A 21,725-nucleotide genomic window follows, 5' to 3' on the forward strand; every position below is an offset into this window, starting at 1 on the left:
TCTGTTTGAGATAAAAATATTTTTAGTTACTTTATCATAAGTAGTGGGATTAATTAATGAATGATAATGTTAACTATCGGTATGTTTATTTTATGCAGTAATAGGTAATATAGGTATACTTACTTGTTATCAGTGGCCTGTTACTTAATGCCACACGGTTCATTGAAATTTGCAATAATTGAGTATTTCGTAGCGTCTGTCCTCCTGATACCTTATTTCCTTTTCTTTTGCTATTTGTCGATGTACTCAAGAAATTGGGACGGGTACCGCCGTGGCCACTCGGCCACGGCCTTGAGGGCCAAGGCGTTAGAGTTAGACCAAGAAAAGTGCAATCAATCAATCAATCTTTTATTGATAAAATATAAGTAAATATTTTACATGTAATTAATATTACAACGATTTTGATAGTACACGCAGTCACAGTATTACAATTATAATACTGTGACGCAGTCAAGGGCGCTATCAAAGAGTGTCAGGTGTCAGGCCCTTGTACCAAAGAGTAGTAAAATACCTTGTACTTTACATATTTCGAACTATAAAAAACTATTAAGTGACAGAAAACAATTTTGACGTGCAACTTCATCTAGCATCGCTGTATCTACCTATAGATTTCGTATTACATTTTACAGACTATTTTTTTTAGTATTGGTATTTTAAAGAGAGGACGGGATTCTGAAGACGTGAGTAGATAATCTTCACTACATTTAATGCAATCAAAACCGGCCAAGTGCGAGTCTGACTCGCGCACCAAGGGTTCCGTACTTTTTACGTACGTACTTGTTGTTATAGCGGCAACAGAAATACATCATCTATCATGGTTCATGTGATACATCAGCCTGGCGACAGCCAGACGGATAGACGGAGTCTTAGTAATAGGATCCCGTTTTTACCCTTTAGGTACGGAACCCTAATAAAAAATTGACTACTTTTACAAAAAAAAATACTATACTTACTTAGTTATATTTTGTAAACCAAAAATGATTTTTTTTATACTACGTCGGTTGCAAATCCGTAGCCTATGTATTGTACGCCTGCAATTCCAGAGGAGTTACATTCGCGTTGCCGACCCTAACCTCCGCACCCTCGTTGAGCTCTGGCAACCTTACTCACCGGCAGGATGCAGGAACACAGCGTTATGAGTAGGGTCTAGTGCTATTTGGCTGCAGTTTTTTGTAAGGTGGAGGTACTTCCCCAGTTGGGCTCTGCTCTGGCGGTCTAGCATAAGTTGCGTTTTCGCGCGCGAGTCCATACTTGAAGTCGCGCTAGATGTATGGAGTCGCGCGCGAGAACGTAACTCATGCTAGCAGGTCAGGAATGACATCCGGTGTCCTGTGCCCTACACACAAAGCGATACTTACTTATTCCAAATGAAAAGTAGAGTCGAAACTCTTGTGAAAGCATCTATATCTGACTCAAACCTTTCACCAAAATATTTCTTCAGAATTTGGTGGCTTTTATTCAAGATATGATACAAATCGTACTCGTTATTGCACACTTCACACAGTTAATAATTAAAGTAGGTATACCTGTACATTAACGTAGCCAATAAATTTGGATAGAGGTAACCAGAGAGAATAATTTTGACATTTAGGAGGACACGATTACACTGTCTTTACAACGTCCAGAATTATAGTCACCACGGGACAATATTTTACACTACCTATCTGATTAAATTGATAATTTAATTGTGTGGTCTGGACTGAACACAAAAAAGAAATTGGCTCGCCGATATTACTTTATTCGATTGTAAGATTGTGATCGATCAAATCTGGAGCTGCGGAATCAATAATGCCCATAGTATTGACCTTTTGGGGTATATTTTTTTTAATTTCGAGCGCACAAATGATTGACGCCAATTTAAATTCTTTTCTATTTGTTTGTCCCATCTGGACTGGCTTTTAGCTTGGTTCAACTTTGTCCTAACAAACGGACATTGGGCCCTACGAGTTCAATATTTTTTTTATGTTTCAGGGACGATGGCGCTGGAAAACTCAGGCGGCAGTTTTCGCATGGCGTCCATCATAGTCGCGGGGATGTACATAGTATTAGGCGGGCCTATTGCCTACGCTTATATAAAATTCTACGAAAGTAAGTAGTAAGATAACGTTCTTAAAGCTGTAACAGACGGGCTTGCCGAACTATGACCTTGGTCTGGTCCGACTAGGCCTGTTCGATCGTGTGGAAGGTGGTCCACCTCCGCCGTACGTCCGTTAAGGACGCAGTTATTAGTGTAAGCGAGAAACAAATATGCTGAACGGCTCAAGGTCGCGGTCCAGTACGCCCGTTTTCTGTTAAAGGCAAAATGCAGGTAATTTTGTAGCCGTTTTAAAACTATCAAGTAACCCTAAATTTTTCTAGTCACCTCGTTTTACTGTAATGAAAACATAACTTCGATTGTGTGAAAGCGTTTTCTTGGCGGCAGATTAGTGAGAGTTCAACAGCACCCCATCTATTGGGAATATTACGCGAAACTCTGCGTAGAGGGCTCTGGGCGCTACTAGCATAAAGTGAGGGCCTACCACGAAAATCGAAATTTCGTTATCTGTCTCTCTATCACTAGATAACGATAATAATAGAAAGCGATAGAGAGGCAGATAACGAAATTTGGATTTTCGCATTTCGCGGTAGACTTAGTAAACAAACCGCCTTGATGCATCAAAGCAAAGATAGATATAACTCCGTAATAGATGGATACAGTCTAAGGAAAAAACGTGCCTCGAAAATCAAGAAAATTTGATTCTCGTTCAGAGGGCGCTACTAGCTTTGGCCTACAGTCGTATAGATGGCGTTGACGGTTTCGTTTGTTATTTAACAATTTTAACGCATATCAGTGAAAGAACATGGGTCAAAATCATAAAAATAATTAATGCAAAAAAAAAAAAACATTTATCCATATTTAAATACATTTTATCGTATTTTTATAAATATTTATTTTTAGTTTTAAAGTGTGTCGACAGATGGCAGTGAATTTACTGGGGTTACAAAATTTACTATGACAGTACCGCTCTAGTATAAGTTACTTTATGATCAAAGTCATAGTGAAAACTTGTCAAAAAACTGTGTAAGGCATAGCATGTATAAGTTAATCTATGGTTTTGTAGTATGTGCTAGTGCTGCACTCAGGCGGCAGAACATTGCAGTAATACCCCCTATTGGGTACCAGGGAGCTTCTCCTTTTTAGGGTTCCGTAATCGACTAGGCACCCTTTATAGTTTAGCAATGTCCGTCCGTCTGTCCATTATTTTCCTGTTACAGGTTCTGCTGTCAGCTGGCTTTTGCTTTATATCATATACCTATATTTAAACGCCATATACATGGCACTCGCGAGTTTTATGTTTTTGATACTTGGAATTAAGCAGGTACTTTAATATATTTTTTAATTTAAGATTCAATGTGGAAAAGACCGTATATCAGCTAAGACCATCTAGAAGTCCTTTTCATCATCATCATATACTTAAGAGTAAGTTTCTTGTCGGTGGAGCAATTTCCATGTTTCGCGGTCCTCTGCCTTCCTGAAGACCTTCTTCTTGAAGTCCTTTTATCGCTTCTAAAATCCGTAACACACCATCGCACCGCACCAAGGTCTTTGTGCAACGCACCTATAAGTAAGCGAGCGAGCGTTCTTACTTATGGGTGCTTCGCACAATGACCTTGGTGCGGTGCGATGGTGTATCGTTTGTATAGTCAGCAAAAATGTATGCAGCAGTGTTGGGCGCAATTAATTACTTGTGTAATTGAATTGCGTGTAATCAAATTGTTTGTAATTGAATTACATGAAAATTCAATTACATGCAATTCAATTTGCTGTGTAATTTGTAATTGTAATTACATCAATTGATAATTAAATTGCTCAATTACTTTATGTTGCCAGAAGACTAATATAACAACAAACACGGGAAAATCTATTTCACTAATAATCATGTACCCATTACTTAATTTTTTTTATACATTAACTAAAAGCCGATGGTATAAAATTTTACATTTTAATCCTTCCATTTCCCATTCATAAAACTGTTTTTATTTATTATTTCCCCTTTTACAAAAACTTGCAAAAGTACCTATTTATTTACATTACCGCGAAACACGAAATTATAAAGTTCGTTAGAGGCAGACCTCTCTTGCGCATTCGAGCGATAGAGCCAGATAACGAAATTTTGATTTTCGCGTTTCGCATAATACTATTTATTACTTATTCTGTGGTTTCGCTGTAGGCCCTAAACAAACCGCCTTGTTGATGCGTTAATGTCATATTGTTCGTTACAAATATTATCTGTGATAACTTGTCAAAAACTGTATGGTGTCTATGGTTTACGATTAGTGCTAGTGCTGCACTCTGGCGGCAGAACCTTGCAGTAATACTCCATATTTATATTTTATAGTTGGTCAAGCAAAACTTGTCAGTAGAAGGCGGCAAATTTATAAAATGTAGACGCGAAGGGAAATCGTCCCATAGAAAGTTTGAATTGCGCGCCTTCTTCTACTGACAAGATTTGCTTGACCCAACTATAGGTATAAACCAAGTATAAACCCACTTCGGAAAATACAGTAAAAAATAACCTATTTCTTTTACAGAATCTTATGTGGATGAAACGGTGTTATATATCCGACCTTATATTAGGATTTGCGGCACATATGTATCTTTGCATTTGGTTAATTACTCTAACAGATTTTACAACCTGGACTATTAATAAGGTTTTGTTCATGCTCTCGTAGTTATAATGGTAGGTGAGTACCTATTCATGTTTTATCGATTAGTCATAATATACACTGTGTTTTTTAAAACTACGTTACGTACATTTAAGAAAGCTAAATGGCATAGCTAATTTAAAAAAATGATTTTTATTTTATTTATTTTATAGCGTTGCTGTAACACGGTCATTAGATTTAACTCGACGAAACAAAAATATCAATATTAATTAGAACGATCGTTCGAGTTGTGGCATCTTGTCATTGTTCGAATGAGGGCTAACGCGTAATTCGCCGCTAGGGGCGCTAGTGTAGATGGTGGTCTTTTCCATAGTTCGAAATGTCAAATGTCACTTGTCACTTCAATGACTGACAGCCGTTCTTTAGTCTTTTGTATGTCTTTTGGATCACCATCGGACTTCCGGTTCGAGCGCCATCTTGATAGTTAGCATCGTGATTAATTACTTTGTTTTTTGCTTATTAATATTGTTTAAAGTGTAATATCGATAGCTTATTATACAGTAAACTAATGTGGTAGTGTGCAGTGAATGGAGAATTAATTTTGAAGCGCGTTTAACCACCATCTTGGAGTCAACGGCCGGTAGTCCACGTGCTTCTTGTAAAGTCTAGCTATCGATTTACAAGAGCTAACAAATCACCGTACACTGTCTTGTACAACCGTACAATTTTTGTCGTTTGTAAACCTCTCAATACCTTGATACTGGCGAAATAGTCCCACTGGGCTGAAGCCATAATTTTAAAAAAAGAAGAAGAAGAAGAAGGATCACCATCAACAGAGGCGCCAACTAGTGAGCAAAAAAACGATAGCCCTCATTGGGCCATTATTTTATAATAAAAATGATATCTTAGATGACATATATTAAAGATAATGTGACGAAGCCCTCATGTTTGAGTTTTATTATAATATTTAATTTAATAAATTCATTATTAAGGGTTAGGGTTTCACTGATTTCAGTTTTTCTTTTTCAGGTTTAGGCATCTCCGCATTAATTGTGGTGATCATACATCACAGGGATGCTATGAGAGTAAGTGAGAAGCTTGCTGGATGGCAACATGGTAAGCAACATGGTATGATACATGGTATGCAAGGGGATATGCAACAAGGTATGCAAGATGGTATGCAACATGGTATGCAACAAGGTATGAAACATGGCATGCAACATGGATTGCAACAAGGTATGAAACATGGTATGCAACATGGATTGCAACATGGTGGGCAAGAGGATATGCAACAGGGTATGCAACAAGGTATGCAACATGGTATGCAACATGGTATGCAACAAGGTATGAAACATGGTATGCAACATGGATTGCAACATGGTGGGCAAGAGGATAAGCAACAGGGCATGCAACAAGGTATGCTACATGGTATGCAACATGGTATGCAACAAGGTATGAAACATGGTATGCAACATGGATTGCAACATGGTGGGCAAGAGGATATGCAACAGGGCATGCAACAAGGTATGCTACATGGTATGCAACATGGTATGCCACAAGGTATGCAACAAGGTATGCAAAATAGTATGCAACATGGATTGCAACCTGGTGGGCAACATGGATTGCGACAAGGTGTGCAACAATTGCGGCAAGGATTGCAAATATTGCAACATGGATTACAAGATGTATTGCAACATGTATCACAACATGGATTCCTAGATGAATTGCAAGATGAATCGCAAGATGAAATGCAACATGGATTGCAAGATGGAATGCAACATGGATTACAAGATGGATTGCAACATGGATGGCAACATCGGTTACAAGATGGGTCCATGCAACAAAAACAAACCCGCCCATGTTTTTGTTTCAAGTGTTATAACAAAGAAGTAAATTCAGACCAACTGCAACATGGAGTGTACGATGGATTGCAAGATGGATCGCAACATTGGTTACAAGATGGGTCCATGCAACAAAAACAAACCCGCTCATGTTTTTGTTTCAAGGGTTATAATAAAGAAGTAGATTCAGACCAATATATTATAGCACAAGTAGAGTCAGACCAATTTATTGAAGAAAAAGGGGAGTCGGCGCATTGTTCTGAAATTTATTCTGAAGAAGTAAATTCAGGCCAAAGTAGTAAAGAAAAAAAGGAAGATATACAGCGTACACAAAAAGTAAATTTCAAGATTCCGAAAAGTTCTTTCTCAGAATGAGGTCCTTTAAAATAAAGATTGAATAAGTTCACCACTTTCACCAGCCATCATGAGGTGTGAGGTCAAATGGTAGGTAAAACTTTTTCACTTTTTATATGGTTCGTTATATGATGAGATTGATGAGGTACACTGATTTCTTTTAAAGGTACTTTGGGGACATTGGGGTAGTTGTTGTATGTTGTAGCGTTTGTTATTCTATCAAATTGGTACTTTTTATTATTAAGGAATTTAATAAATACACTTTATTTTAATTTTTTATCATTTATTCCTTTTCTTTTAACACTTTTACTGTCCATGTAATTACATGACATGCACCGTCAAACTACTCTGTCACGTCTACGTGACGTCAGAAATAGATGGCTCTATACATTTGTGCATTACCGTAAACTCGGTTTACATTAGCCCTAAGGGGTAACATTACCCACCCACAAAAACTTATTTTAATGGTTAAATAATTTATTAAAAATGACATCATATAATTAATTCGTTTAAGGTAATCATTGGGTGTCGATTGAAACATTTATTCATTAAATAAAATGGGCTTTTATACACCTATAAGAGTTCATTTTATTCAATTAATAAATTCTGTAATGGTTCTGGTGGTGCCACTACCATAATCTGAGGGTCTATCGCGAAACAAGAAAATCTAAATTTCGTTATCTAACATCTCTGTCACTCTTGCTCATTCGAGCGATAAAGAGGTAAGTAGATAGCGAAATTTCGGATTCGGTAGGTCCTCTGTAAACAAACCGCCTTAATGCATCAATGTCATATTTTATTATCTCTGAAAACTTGTCAAAAACCTGTTAAAGGTACAGTATGTATAAGCTACTCTATGGTTTACTAAAAAGGCTAGTCCTGCACTCTGGTGGCAGAACATTGCAGTAATATCACGTAGTAGTATCAATACATTTAGATGAAATTAAACTTGCACACGATAAAAAAATGTCCATTTATCAAATTGCTCTTTTATTGCACAAATAACTATAGGTCCTAACAACAAATATGCAAGCTGCGGAAAATTTAAAACAAAACAAAACTAAACTTGGAAAAGTAGTCGGAAATTTTGAAATATTCAACATTTTAAAATTTATTTCAGACTAGCTGTGCCCGCGGCTTCGCCTGCGTGGAATTCAGTCTGTGTCAGTAAGCGGCTAATTCACCCCTAATTTATCTCCCTGTCCCCTGGAGACAGAACTTAAAGTAAAGTTGACAGATGGATACGCTAGAGGACTGTAGTCCAGATAAAATATTTTACAATTAGGTACCTACCACCAAAGATAGATATAACTCCGTAATAGATGGATACAGTCTAAGGAAAAAACGTGCCTCGAAAATCACGAAAATTTGATTCTCGATCAGATGTCGCTACTACCTTTTGCCTACTCTCGTATAGAGGGCGTTGACGGTTTCGTTTGTTATTATTTAACAATTTTAACGCATATCAGTGAAAGAATATGGGTCAAAATAATAAAAATAATTAATGCAAATAAAAAAGATCATTTATCCATATTTAAATACATTTTATCGTATTTTAATAAATCTTCATTTTTAGTTTTAAAGTGTGTCGATAGATGGCAGTGAATTTACTGTGGTTACAAAATTTACTATTACAGTACCGCTCTATAATATTATATCCTCTTTGCTACCACTAAATAAAATTACACTCCAAAATGAATATTTTTTTTGCCCTTATTCAAATTTTTGACGTGATTTAAACGGCACAGAGTAGTAGGTGTATATCGAACGATACAGTACCATTTTTGTATTTTTACGTCCTTGACTTGACTGTACCATGCAAATCGGGTACACTACATAATTCCGAAATTTTTTATTCCGAATTTTAGAATGTCGAATTTTATCATTCCGATTTTTAAATGCTCGACCCATCAAAATTCCGACTGTCATAATTACGAATGATGAAAATCACGAAGATTTATATTTCCGAAAACCCAAAAAGCCGAATATTGTAAATTCCGAACTACATAATTCCGACTATAACAATTCCGATGGTGGCAAACACCGAATTTAACATTTACGATTTTCAAAATCACGAATTCGGAATTGCCCTTATTCCGAATTAACGTGATTCCTATTTTAAATATCCCAATTTTTAAATTTCCACTTTTCTGGCAACAGTTCGTTTTCTTGGGGGTCGCCGCAGTTCTAACCTAACCTAACCCACTTTTCTGGCAACAGTTCGTTTTCTTGGGGGTCGCAATTCTAACCTAACCTAACCCACTTCTGGCAACAGTTCGTTTTCTTGGGGGTCGCAGTTCTAACCTAACCTAACCCACTTCTAGCAACAGTTCAGGTTCGCAGTTCTGTCTAATTTATTTATGCCGAATTTTTATGTCAACAATATTTTATGCCGAATTTAACATGACGCGGCAACCCGTAATAATTACTAAAACGTGAGTCTTCATTTGAATATCACGGATTTCATTTTTCCGATCTTGTAAAAAACCAAATTTCTGAATACCGAATTATTTTATTTCCGATCGGACAATGATTTTTCGGAATTTAGGAATTCGGAAAAAAATATTTTCGGAAAAGTGTAAAATTGGAACTTTAAGCTTTCTGTCAAGTGACAATCGGATTTAAAGTTTTCGGAAATAGCACATTCGTAATTTTATTCCATCGTGTTTTTAAAAATCGTAATTTTGATATTTCGGACTTATAAATAATCGGGATTATGAAAGTCGTGGTTATAAAAATCGGAAAAACGTATTTCGGAATATTTGGGTGTTACCATCAAAATCATGTCATCCAAATCGGTCCTCCAGTCAAATCAGTCTAAGCATGACGCCGGCGGCGGGCAGCGTCTGCCCCTTTTTTTTGTTTTCGGAGTGGGAAATGCAACTGCGTAGCGTCTGTCCCTACGACTTGTTGATGGTCATAGCGAAGCAGACGCTCACAGGGACCTGTAGGCGCTTGAAGCGGAACGGGAAGTTGCTCGGAATGAGGGGGATACGCAGGATGAACACGGCTTCTCCGGCGATACGCTCCGTCAGGATCTGCGCCTACATATGTATTGCGTACGATGTATTTGGGATCACAATCGAGATTCGCGCTGGCTTGCCGTTTCAGCCGAAAGCGAAGCGACCTGCCTGGCTAGAGCGCCACTGAGTCTCTCACCGTGGTTTTTCTCAGACTCCTGAGACCGTGCCCCTTGTGGCCGCAATGCATTGCGAGACTTTCGCGAAAGATTAGATTTTTTTCGGGAAGGCATAGTAACGCGTATAAGTCCCAAATCGTTTGACATTTACTGAAAAATGATTTTTTTTTAAAGTACCCACCTTCGTGACCATTATTAAGAGGAAAGGGCACGGCCGCCATGCAAACGTAGTCTCCATGTTTTGGATTAAAACTACCCTATGTTCTTCCACGGGACTCAAACTATCTCTATACCAAATTTTATCTAAATCGGTTTAGCGGTTTAAGCGTAAAGAGAAATTAAAAAAAGTTTATTTCATAATTTTTGTGTTTTCACTCGAGAATGGTGTCATTTTGATATCATAAATGAATTCGGCATACCCGATTTATACAAAAACGATACCTAACTTGGCCTAGTAGCTAAATTGATATAGTTATCAAGATAAAGTTTTTAACCCCTTTTTAACCATCATGGGGGATGAATTTTTAAAAACGCTGAAAAAAAATTCTCGCTTTTTAATATAATTAACGTTTTGCAAAGTTTTAAGTTCCTAGCTTAAAATAAAATTTGCACCCCAAGACAAACTTTCATCCCCTTTTCAACCCCCTGAGGGGTTAAATTTCCAAAAACGTCAAAATTAGTTTTTTTGTAATCGTCTATCATACCTTTCTAAGAAGTTTCAAAGCATTTGTAATGGATTCAAACATTCAACCCCCTTTTAACCCTGTTAGGGGACGAATTCTTGAAAACGCTAAAATAACTTTTCCTGTATTATAATAATATGTCCATTATACAGTTTCAAGTAACGCACTCAAAAAAAATTGATCTCCATACAAACTTTCAACCTCTATTTCACCGCCTTAGGGGATGAATTTTCAAAAACGCTGAAATAAGTTTTCTTGTATTTCAATAATATATCTTCTTACGAAGTTTCAAATTGCTAGCTTAAAATGAATCTTGAACCCCATACAAACTTTCATCTCCTTTTTAACCCCCTTAGGGGTAAAATTTCTCAAATTTTTATAGCCTATAACCTGGCCGTGGATTTTTTCGACAGATTAGTAAAGTTTGCATCAAAATCCGTTCAGCCGTTTTCATTTTATGCGCGGTCAAATAAACAGACAAACAGATAAACAGATAAACAGACAAACAGATAAACAGACAAAAATTCTAAAAACTGTTGGAATGTGTTCTGTTATCGATTCTAAGTATCCCCAGCCAATTTTTTATCGAATATCTTCCATGTACAGACTTTCGACTGTCTTCCGCTTTATTATATGTATAGATAGATGACACCGCGCGCCGTTTCAATACTACGAGTATTTTGTAATTTCCTAACTGTTGTTCGTAGATACTCGGGATTTTTCTCTCGCGTTCACGTTGTTTTATTCGTAAACAGTTCCCATTTAATAATATATTGGTAGAAATAACCTGAAAATACAAGTCGTCTGAAAAATGCGGCAAATTTAAAATATGTATTGACTTCCCATAGAAAATTTGAATTTCGCAACTTTTTCCACTGACAAAGAGGTGTGTTTCAGTTTTCAGTGTTTGCTAATAGATTCGCTGCTGTAAGATGTAGTAGAAGGCCCTATTCTGATGACATCACTAGGATGGACAATGGACATCCGATCGCAACGCGCCTGTTTCGCTGGCCATTATGTCGACCAAACTGTGTGTGTAGTCAATTTAAAAAAAAAACGCGCCTCTGAATACCTATACATATTTGGGGCATTTTCTATGAAAAGGGACCTTATTGTCGATGGCGCTTACGCCGCACAGCGTCGCGCGGCATTGTATTTATATCGCATCGTTAATAATGGCGTCAAGCGCCATCGACAATAAGGTCCCTTTTTATAGAAAATACCACATTTAGGTAGTATTGTTTATTTTTAATTTAATTTTTTTTATCAAACAAGTTAAACAGTATGACAGTAAAATACCAAACCACTGCTAACTTACACAGAAAATACAAAAAGAAAAAGAAACAATACACAAATAATCACGAATTACAATACTAACATTTAAAAATAAATAATTAACACATTTTAAACAGTTGAAGGACGTGCATCCATCTTCTCACAAAACCTCAAACATTCATCACGCACAACCACCTGTCTGCCTGCAAACAAATCACACTGAGCGGCTGATGCAAGGAGCGCATTCAAAAGGAGCAAGGAACGAACCAGAGGGGATTTCCTACGCGATACAGTACGCAAAGCCGGGACTGCCAGGAGACAACGGTCACGAGGTCTGAAATCGATTCTGGTCCGATGGTTTATAATTATTCTCTTACGTATCGAAACCGCCAAGAAGGCCTTGTTCCGCTGGCTGGAGAGTTTATGTATTATGATGGACATTCGGTCACAGTGTCGCCACTGCACTGACGGCGCCGCCAGAAGACCCACCACTCGCCCCTTGGCGCACACCAGCGGGGCTCCGTACATACCCTGGATACATATTTATTCAATTCAATATAATCTATTTCAGACCATATCAATAGCGTTAGTATAAACTCCCTTAATTCTATGTTAGTCTCATTTTTTTTTTAAACTGACTTGGGCTCTATTGCACTAGGGCAATTGGAGCGGTAGGACTGTGTGGGGGGATGGTAGCCTGGGGAAAATCCAGGACCCTTCCGCATCACACGAGACGGTTTTGCTACGCTGGAATACTCCTAAAGAGTTTTCGCTCCAGCGCAGATCGGTTGAGCGGTCTCAACCTGATCTGAGGGTGTAAAGGGAAACGAGCTAATGGGTAGTCTAACCATATAATAATACAGAGCTTCTGGATGACAGATGTACAGTCCTGCAATAATATGTTACACAACGAAAGCCGCAAAAATGTCTGACACGATCTTATTTGTAGAGCCGTAAGAGCGTATCACATATTTTTGCGGCCTTCGAAGAGTAACATTAGTTATTTGTGCAACATGAGAGGAAAGTTGGTTTTTCTTGCGAGTGTTTATTTTGAGTCCCGAGAAAGCGAAAGATTCTAAGATCTTGAGCGTTGCGAGGGACTCAAAAACACGAGATGTGAAACAACTTTGATACCATAAATGAATTCAACACCCTCGATTTATACGAAAACGATCCCAAACCCGGCCTAGCAGCTTCACCGATGCAGATAATCAAGATAAAAATGAGAGCCCGAAATAAACCTTGAAGAGCGAATATCTCAAAAACTATACAAGATATCGAAAAACTCGACTGAATAAAACTTGTAACCAATTAAATCTCTTTTCATTTTGTATAAGTGGCCAAGTCGCTCAGACGCATAGTTTCCGAGATATAATCGAAAAACCGAAAAATGGAACCTTCAAACCCCCCTCTCCCCCCAGCACCAGGGTTACGGCCGGGGACTTTTGATATGTTCATCTCCTAACTAGTCCAAACAAAGCTACGAAGTTAAAAATTGTGTTCCTTGCATTTCCCTCTATACCCTTTTATGGGCATTTATTTCCTGGCCTACTAGTGTTGGAATCATTATACTGCTTTATTTGGAATGCTGTCTTAAAATAAATAAATATGTAACGTTTTCAACCAAAAGGTGAATCTATATGGCAATAGGTAGAATCTTGGTGAAACAAACTCAAAATATTGTACCCAGCACCTACATATGTAACCCAATATTCATATGCAAATAAATCATTCATTCATTCATTCATAGTGCCTTATTAACTACCGACACAGAGTAACTTATACTAGAGCGGTACTGTCATAGTAAATTTTGTAACCACAGTAAATTCACTGCCATCTATCGACACACTTTAAAACTAAAAATGAAGATTTATAAAATACGATAAAATATATTTAAACATGGATAAATTATTATTTTTATTTTCATTAATTATTTTTATGATTTTGACCCATGTTCTTTCACTGATATGCGTAAAAATTGTTAAATAACAAACGAAACCGTCAACGCCATCTATACGACAGTAGGCCAAAGCTAGTAGCGCCCTCTGATCGAGATTCAAATTTTCTTGATTTTCGAGGCACGTTTTTTCCTTAGACTGTATCCATCTATTACGGAGTTATATCTATCTTTGCTACCGACAATAAAGTACCCTTTTGGTTGAGAATGGCACATATATTTTGTTAAATAACATTGATGATATTTAGGAGGAAATAAAACAATAAATTATGTAAATGCTTTATTTACTTGCTTGGTTAATAATAATGTGACCTTATGACCTAAAATAATTGGTTTCAGCCATTTCATTGTACAATCGAATCACACAAATATTACAACACATTCCATTATATGTATACACTATCGATTTTTCACACATTTGCTCTCAAGATGGGTTGTATTCAATAATGCTTGTGTATTAATACAACCCTTTCAACGCCAAAAACGTTTAATGTCTTCCTACACCAAAAAGTACTATACCTACTCTTGCATATATGTGACGGTTTCAAGCAAAAGGTACTACATTGTCGCTTGTCGATAAGGTTGATTTCTAATTGAAGCTATATGGAAATAGCGCCTTACTGACAAGCGACAATAAGTACCCTTTTGGTTGAAAATGGCACATATTATCAAAATAATGTTTTTAGATTACATCTTATAAATGACCGAGCACAGCGAACGTTGCTAGTATGCTAGCTAGTTTTAAGCTACTAGTTACCTGAAGACATCTCACCTGAATCGAAGGTGTTGGCGTGTGAGTGACATTTTTGTATATGGCAAATATCGTTGAAAGGGTATCATTACAATTTACTGTTTTCGACAATGTTACAAAGTTAATACAAACATGCGTTTTGGCAATGTAAAGTTGCCACTTACATAATATATAAGTATAGCTAATAATGGTAACATTATTATTCATTAACATTAGGTATAATAAGGTATAAGCGTGCTTATAAAAAATAAGATACTTCTTCGACCGCGAATATGAACTTTATTGTAATGCATTTAGGTGTATTTCACATTGCACGAGTGTCATATGACTTCTTATAAAAATCAGTAGCCTTACCACGAGTTAGACACTGACATATTCGCTAACGTCTGCGTAACTTACTTTAATATTCATCTCTCTCGCACTAATATGCCAGTAAGAGCGAGATGCATAAAAAGTAAGTTACGCACACGCTAGCGAATATGTCAGTGTCAAACTCGTGGTAAGGCTACTGATATAGTCGACATTATTTTATTCTTTTTACTGAAAATCATGACAAACCAATGGTATTCTTCTAGTGTACTTCTAAATTAGATCTTAAGCATTAATGCATTAGGTTTAATTTCAAACACTTAAAAGTACATTTGAAAATCCTCAACACACCTTATACTAAAATAATCTGAGCACTTACAAAATTGGCATTTACAAATTGACTGTATAATTAAGGTACATTTTAATACAATTGTACATTAACACAGATTTGTTGTTCAGTCTCTTGCAAGGCACTAGATTAAAGAACGAGACTCATAAATGTAACGTCACACAAGAGAAAATGTAGCACAAATTTGGCTGTTTTATTTTGGCTGGTCCATTTTCTATGGGAGGATAAATTTTTTCGCGATTTCGTGGTTGGTCCCATAGTAAAAGTTGCTCAGTATAATCCCAAAACCTCCCTGGCAACGGGAATGCACTTATTTTTTAGCCACCCTGTATAACACACCACCAAAAACGTTAAATAATTTTACGGTTTAGACACTTGTTTTAGTCACTCGCGCGACATGTTTCGCCTAGGTCTCCTTTCTCAAGCACTAATAGTTACCGTGAAATTATTTAATGTTAGTATGTCTCACAACAGTTTAAATTCGACCACCAAAAACGTTATAAGAATGCACAAAAGTTAATATTAAACTGTAACGGTGCGCGTCTGTAGCCGTCTTTAGCGGTCAAAGGGTAAAAGTTATAATATTAGATGTAAGTTACAATATTAGATGTTTTCAGAATTTAAACTATGAAATACTTAGTGTAAAGTATTTATAGTTATCTTATGTTACATTTATATGTGTGACGGTACTTTAAATTATCCTTTAAACGCTACGCCTATCGTGCGCGTCATTATGAATCTTATCGCAATGCACGAAGGTTGATATTGGGTTGTAGACGCGCGTCTTTGGCGGTCAAACGGTTCAGAGTCTCGTCCGTAACTACCTTGATATAAAGCTGCCATGTAAATTATTAGTATATTTTTATCATACAAAGCTTGGCACAGGGTTTTTTATTGTCGAAGGTACAATACCTACATTCCGACAAGAAATTGTAGAAATTAAATAGTGACAATATGTAGTGTCGTCAATTTCAAATCAATCTAAGAAAACGGGACTACTGTGTTGCCACTTTTTAATTTCTGCAATTTCTTGTCGGACTATTGTGATAATTTTAATTCATATCAAATTATGTATATTTTTTATACTAAAAATACTGTGATTTTTCTATTCGCGAATTAAAAATATTCGATACGTATAAAAACACACAATTGCGAAATTGAAATAATATAGGTATATATGTACCGATCCAAATTTTTGGGTATTTTCATACATAGGTACTTAAAATCAAAGCAATCATAGTTAAATACTATATTAGGCTTGATTTTGGTGTGAAATTACACTTTACCTATTTGTTAATTAACATATATATTACAGTATATAAATTGTTTTAGTACTCAGAGCTTTCGCTTAGTTTTGTTAAAACTAACAAAACCCAAATACATTTACAAATTGAAACCATATCTAGTTTCTAAACCTTTTCTTTTAAAATAACACAGGATTCTAACAAACCTAGTGATTCTTTAGAAGTGTTAATAGTATGGGCAATTGTTATTGTAACACGAATATGTGTGCAAACCGTACCTAAATAATGTAATCCGTCTGTTCCGACCAAAATGTCCTCAACCTAAAATGTCCGTAAGGATGAAATCTTCAAACATTTTGCTAACTTTATGTTTAGATCCAAATGTCTGTAATGAAAAACCCCCAAAAGGCTTTACTAACCAGACGAAAATTACTTTTTCAAAATTCGGGCTAAAATATCCATACTGTTGAGACTAAAAGAGCAACCAGTTCGACAAAAACTGTTACTCTGACGAAAATGTCCGTTACACAATTCAGGCTAAAATGACCGTAATGTTCAGACTGCCAACAAGAAGAAAATGCCCACATAATTGAGGCTAAACAAGTGATATTCAGGCCGTAATGTTCGGACCAAACCTTTTCGACAAAAACTTTGCTAATCAGACGAAAATGTCCACATAATTCAGGCTATAAATCCGTCATGTTTAGGCCAAAAATTCCTAAACATATTTGTTTGCTAGACGAAAATGTCGATACAATTCATGCTAAAAGGCCGCAATGTTCAGACAAAAAATGCCCTAAACATTTTTTGTCTAAAAGTCATAAAGCCTAAATAAGTGGTCAGTCGAGATAGTCCGTGTATCCCTGTGCGCCGGTGAAGACTACATCGATCCATATGCGCGCCGCTTCGCCAGATGGCGCCATGAGGTAGTAGCGTCGTTGTCGGGTCTTCACTATGAATGTGGTCTGAGGGTTTGGAGATTTTGACGTGTTACCGTGGTCGAGGTATACTTCTTCGATCACCTGAAAATATATTATAATAGTAAATATAGTATAACAATTTCTTGTTTATTATGTTAATGAAAGGATTATTTTTATGTGGATTAATTTTATTAGGTTAGGTTATTGATTATTGTATCTTGGAAAATCTTTATTTTGTAATTTTTGATTATAATTAATTGATTGTATTCTTACGGGATATTTCTATATATTAGTACAATCCGGGACAGTCCCGGTAAACCAATTCAGAAAAAATGTATCGATCCTTAGGAGCGAGCTAAACTCCGCCTCCCATAAAGATAACCAATTACGATGCATTTAGGATTCTTTATGATAATAATAAAAAGGGTAAAAACAGGTAATGAGACTAACAATAGGTAGTAAGGACCCTGTTAGTTGTTGTTGTTTAGGCATACTTCGCCTCTCCATAAAGATAACCAATTAGGATGCATTTTGGATTTTTTATCTTAGTTTGCAAATGCCGACCGTCACAAAGACAATGGACGGCAATAAACTTTACCTGAGCGAACATTAGTCATCACTTTTATGATAACGCCTGACCGTCTGCAAGATATTTAAACGATTTTCGCCCTTAACGGGAAACCGCAAGTGCTTAAGACTACAAGCAATTTTAAGGTTTTGCTGTGAAGGTCCAACAGATTATCGACTATCAACAATAGATAACGAGTAATATATACCTGGAAGTAAGCGCCGCCCCGCGGTTTTCTCTCGCTTTTATCCCAGTAGTATACGAAAGTCTTCGATTCCCGATCGAAGACAAACCACCTGGAATATAAAAACGGACATTTTATATGAAAGGCTTAAAGGTAAATTAAGTCGAATCTGAACAAAATTTAAAAGATTTTAGATAACACAGTAAAAAAAGTTCATTTAGGAAAACTAAATGACTCTTAGCGCCACTTGCACCGTCCCACTAACCCGGGGCTAACCGGTTACACCGTTGTGTCAAATTGTACTGGTAACCATGGTAACTCCAGGTTTAACCGATTAACCCTGGGTTAGTGGGATGGTGCAAGTGGCGCTTAGTCAGCTACCTCCTATTAGATAATCACCGTACAACTTTTTTACCAACCGTCTGAGAAGGTGTAACTTTATAGGCTGTATACAGGGTGGCTAAATAATAAGTGCAGGGAGGTTTTGGGATTATACTGAGCAACTTAATATGGGATCAACCACGAAATCGCGAAAAAGTATATCTACTTAGGTATACCATTAGATACATATATCGGAGCGGCCGAGGCAAAAAATATAATAATAATAAAAAAAATAAAAATGTTTATTGAGTTCGCAGAAACAAACGTAATTATAACTGGGCAGGTGCCTCTTTTTAAGCGTACAATGACACTTGTGTCAAGAGACACCGCTCTCCCGTAGGTGGTAACAGAATGTATATAAAAGCAATAGCTGTGGCTTAAAACTAATGTTTCTTCAAAATAACTACAAATAGAAATAAATTAAGTATATAAAGCTAATTTTAACAAAAATCTGTTCTTAATAGAGTACCTAAGCTGTCTACGACAACAAGTTACCTTGCGGGGCGCGGGCCCCACCACAAGCCATTAGCTCCAGCGGCCGCCACAGCGCCGCACGCGTCTTACATGCATAAACGCGAATATCAACCCTTGTATCAGTTTCGGATATTAAATCCCTATTTCACATACATCAAGATCTTTTACTTGCACCATAATCGCCTGCATAAGCCTTTTTCTTTCATATCTGAACACGCATTCCTTGACAACAGAGGCGAGTTCAGATATTTGTGAGCACCTTCGCCGCTCGGATATATCTGATGGCGACTATGTATATAGGTATGAATATAAATATATAAAATTTAATTTTTTACGTTAATTTATAAAATTTTAAATGACGAATGTAATTTTCAATATAAATATAGCCTGAGATAATTGGTAGACCCTTTAGGCTGTAGCCATTTACGTACCTCTTTGACCACGTGTGGAACTTTGCACCAAGTTTATGTAGATAGCCGCGACAAGCGCTCGCACTCACTGTCACGTGGGGGCACAGCTCGATCTGGTGACCTGCGAATAACAACAAAAAAATTATGAGCAAAACGGTTGTAAACTTTTACTAAGCGTGTTTCTTAGTTAAACATAATAAACATACCTCTTTCTCTTTCAAAATCGGTTAAAAATGAAGCCAAAGTGAAAGAGACACATACAGGTATAATTATTACCCTTCCCATAGTGGTAAAAAAGTTAGGGACCCTATTACTAAGACTCCACGGTCCGTCTGCCCGTCTGTCTGTCACCAGGCTGTATCTCATGAACCATGATAGCTAGACAGTTGACATTTTCACAGATGATGTATTTCTGTTGCCGCTGTAATAACATAGACTAAGAAGTACGGAACCCTCGGCGGCGAGTCCGACTCGCTCTTGTTCGGTTCTTTTTAAATACAAATACAAATTATGTATTGTTCGAATCTGAATCAGCCAGAATTTCGCGTACAATATTCTGACTCTCAATACGCATATTAAAACTAATAAAAATAAAAATAGGTATAGCAATGCCTGAAGTCATGCCTAGTCATGCGATCGACATGAAAATAGTGGGTAAAAGGCCGCTGTGAGGCGTTGTATCGTACCACAGGCTGTTACGGCCCGGCCACGACATCGCACGGCGGCGGCAGCGGTGAGCGGCCATAGGTTGGAGCGAGACACAGCGATCGGACCTTTCGTTCCCACCCATGGCCGCCGCTCGCCGCTGCCGCCGCCGCGCGATGTCGTGGCCGGGCCGTTAGGCTGTATATGTGGCGGCGTTAAAGTTAGGACGCTAACTACGCTAAGCACGGGAAATTTCGTACATTGACCCGCCATTTCCTTGCTTTAGTTTTTTTTCCACACATACAATTACTAGTTGTGACTTACCCGCGGATTCAACATGACGTCTAAGGTCGAAGTCCTCGCGATCAACAGGCAGGTAGCGGGTGAGAGGGCGCTGTGAAGCGCTGTACGGCGCCACGCAGCGCCGATTTCGCCGTGGACCGCTTTGGAGTGGCACTGGAATTTCAAAACTTAATCGTAATTTTTTGTACTTGTACTCAGTAGACCTCGGTTCTCCAAAGCAAGTGAGCTTACTGACTTCACCCTTTGACCGCCACAGACGGCTGTGGGCGTCATCGGAAAGTCTTGCCAAAGACGCCAACGACGGCCACAGCCGTCAGCTTCGCCAATGGAATAGGGCCTTACGCGGGACTCCGTAAAGTTCAATTCCGCTTAAATAATCGCGATCGCCTGGCGTTAAATACGTGAGTACTTAAAACTACAAAATATACACGGTGGCTAAAAAATAAGTGCATTCTCGTTGCCAGGGAGGTTTTGGGATCATATTGAGCAACTTTTACTATGGGACCAACCCTGAAATCGCGAAAAAAAATTTGGTTGTTTCATACATTTTGGCTGGTCCATTTTCTGTGAAAAGTAATTTTTTTTTCTCGATTTCGTGGTTGGTCCCATAGTAAAAGTTGCTCAGTATAATCCCAAAACCTCCCTGGCAACGGGAATGCACTTATTTTTTAGCCACTCTGTATAGTTAGAAACTTACAAATGTTGTCTCGGCTAAAGTCGGAGGCGAGGCTGAGCGGTCGACTGTCATCGCTGCGCTTTTCGTCTTCTGTAGACTCAGTGCGAGAGTTTCTTACTTGAAGCTGCAAGAGAACAATTTTCCGTCAAAATACCAGTACCAATAAATTATAATCGCCCCGGCTAAGGTTATATCTGGAAGTGGAAAAACTATATTACTCAATTCTTTTGACCCTTTAGGAAAATACATGATTTAAGCCTCATCGCCTCCTTAGTCCAAAACCGACCAAGTGCGAGTCGGACTCGCGCACCGAGGGTTCCATACTTTTTAGTATTTGTTGTTATAGCGGCATCACGGTTCATGAGATACAGCCTGGTGACAGACAGACGGACAGCGGAGTTTAGTAATAGGGTCCCGTTTTTACCCTTTGGGTACGGAACCCTAAACAATTCTGCATTTAAAAAATCCAACAAATGATGTTGTAGGGTAGAGTTAGAACAAGATAACTGTAGCGATTTTGACAGTATAGACTGTGCAAGTGTTGTTTTAAACGTCAAACTTCTATTAAAATAAATAACACTTGAACAGTCTATGCTATCAAAATCGCTGCAGAAT

At 37.6% G+C, this 21,725-nt stretch overlaps 1 protein-coding gene across 3 annotated transcripts in view; it reads right to left on the reverse strand.

The window, feature by feature from the left end:
• Nucleotides 1-14,163: 14,163 nt before the first annotated feature.
• The window catches only part of LOC134751830 (pleckstrin homology-like domain family B member 2), an 89,983-nt gene continuing 82,421 nt past the window's right edge, over nt 14,164-21,725 (reverse strand). For 2 of the 3 annotated variants that reach the window (XM_063687324.1, XM_063687322.1), the window contains 6 exons: nt 21,132-21,234; nt 20,456-20,587; nt 19,508-19,607; nt 18,246-18,333; nt 16,345-17,571; nt 14,164-16,217 (listed from right to left, as the gene is read on the reverse strand). In XM_063687324.1, the coding sequence (XP_063543394.1) occupies nt 17,389-17,571; nt 18,246-18,333; nt 19,508-19,607; nt 20,456-20,587; nt 21,132-21,234 (606 nt within the window). In that variant the 3' untranslated portion in view covers nt 14,164-16,217; nt 16,345-17,388. Of the gene's footprint in view, nt 17,572-18,245; nt 18,334-19,507; nt 19,608-20,455; nt 20,588-21,131; nt 21,235-21,725 lie in introns of all 3 variants that reach the window. The other variant, XM_063687323.1, reaches the window with a different exon arrangement.

This window comes from Cydia strobilella, chromosome 23 (genome assembly GCF_947568885.1).
Source record: "Cydia strobilella chromosome 23, ilCydStro3.1, whole genome shotgun sequence".
In the NCBI taxonomy this organism is placed as follows: Eukaryota; Metazoa; Arthropoda; class Insecta; order Lepidoptera; family Tortricidae; genus Cydia; species Cydia strobilella.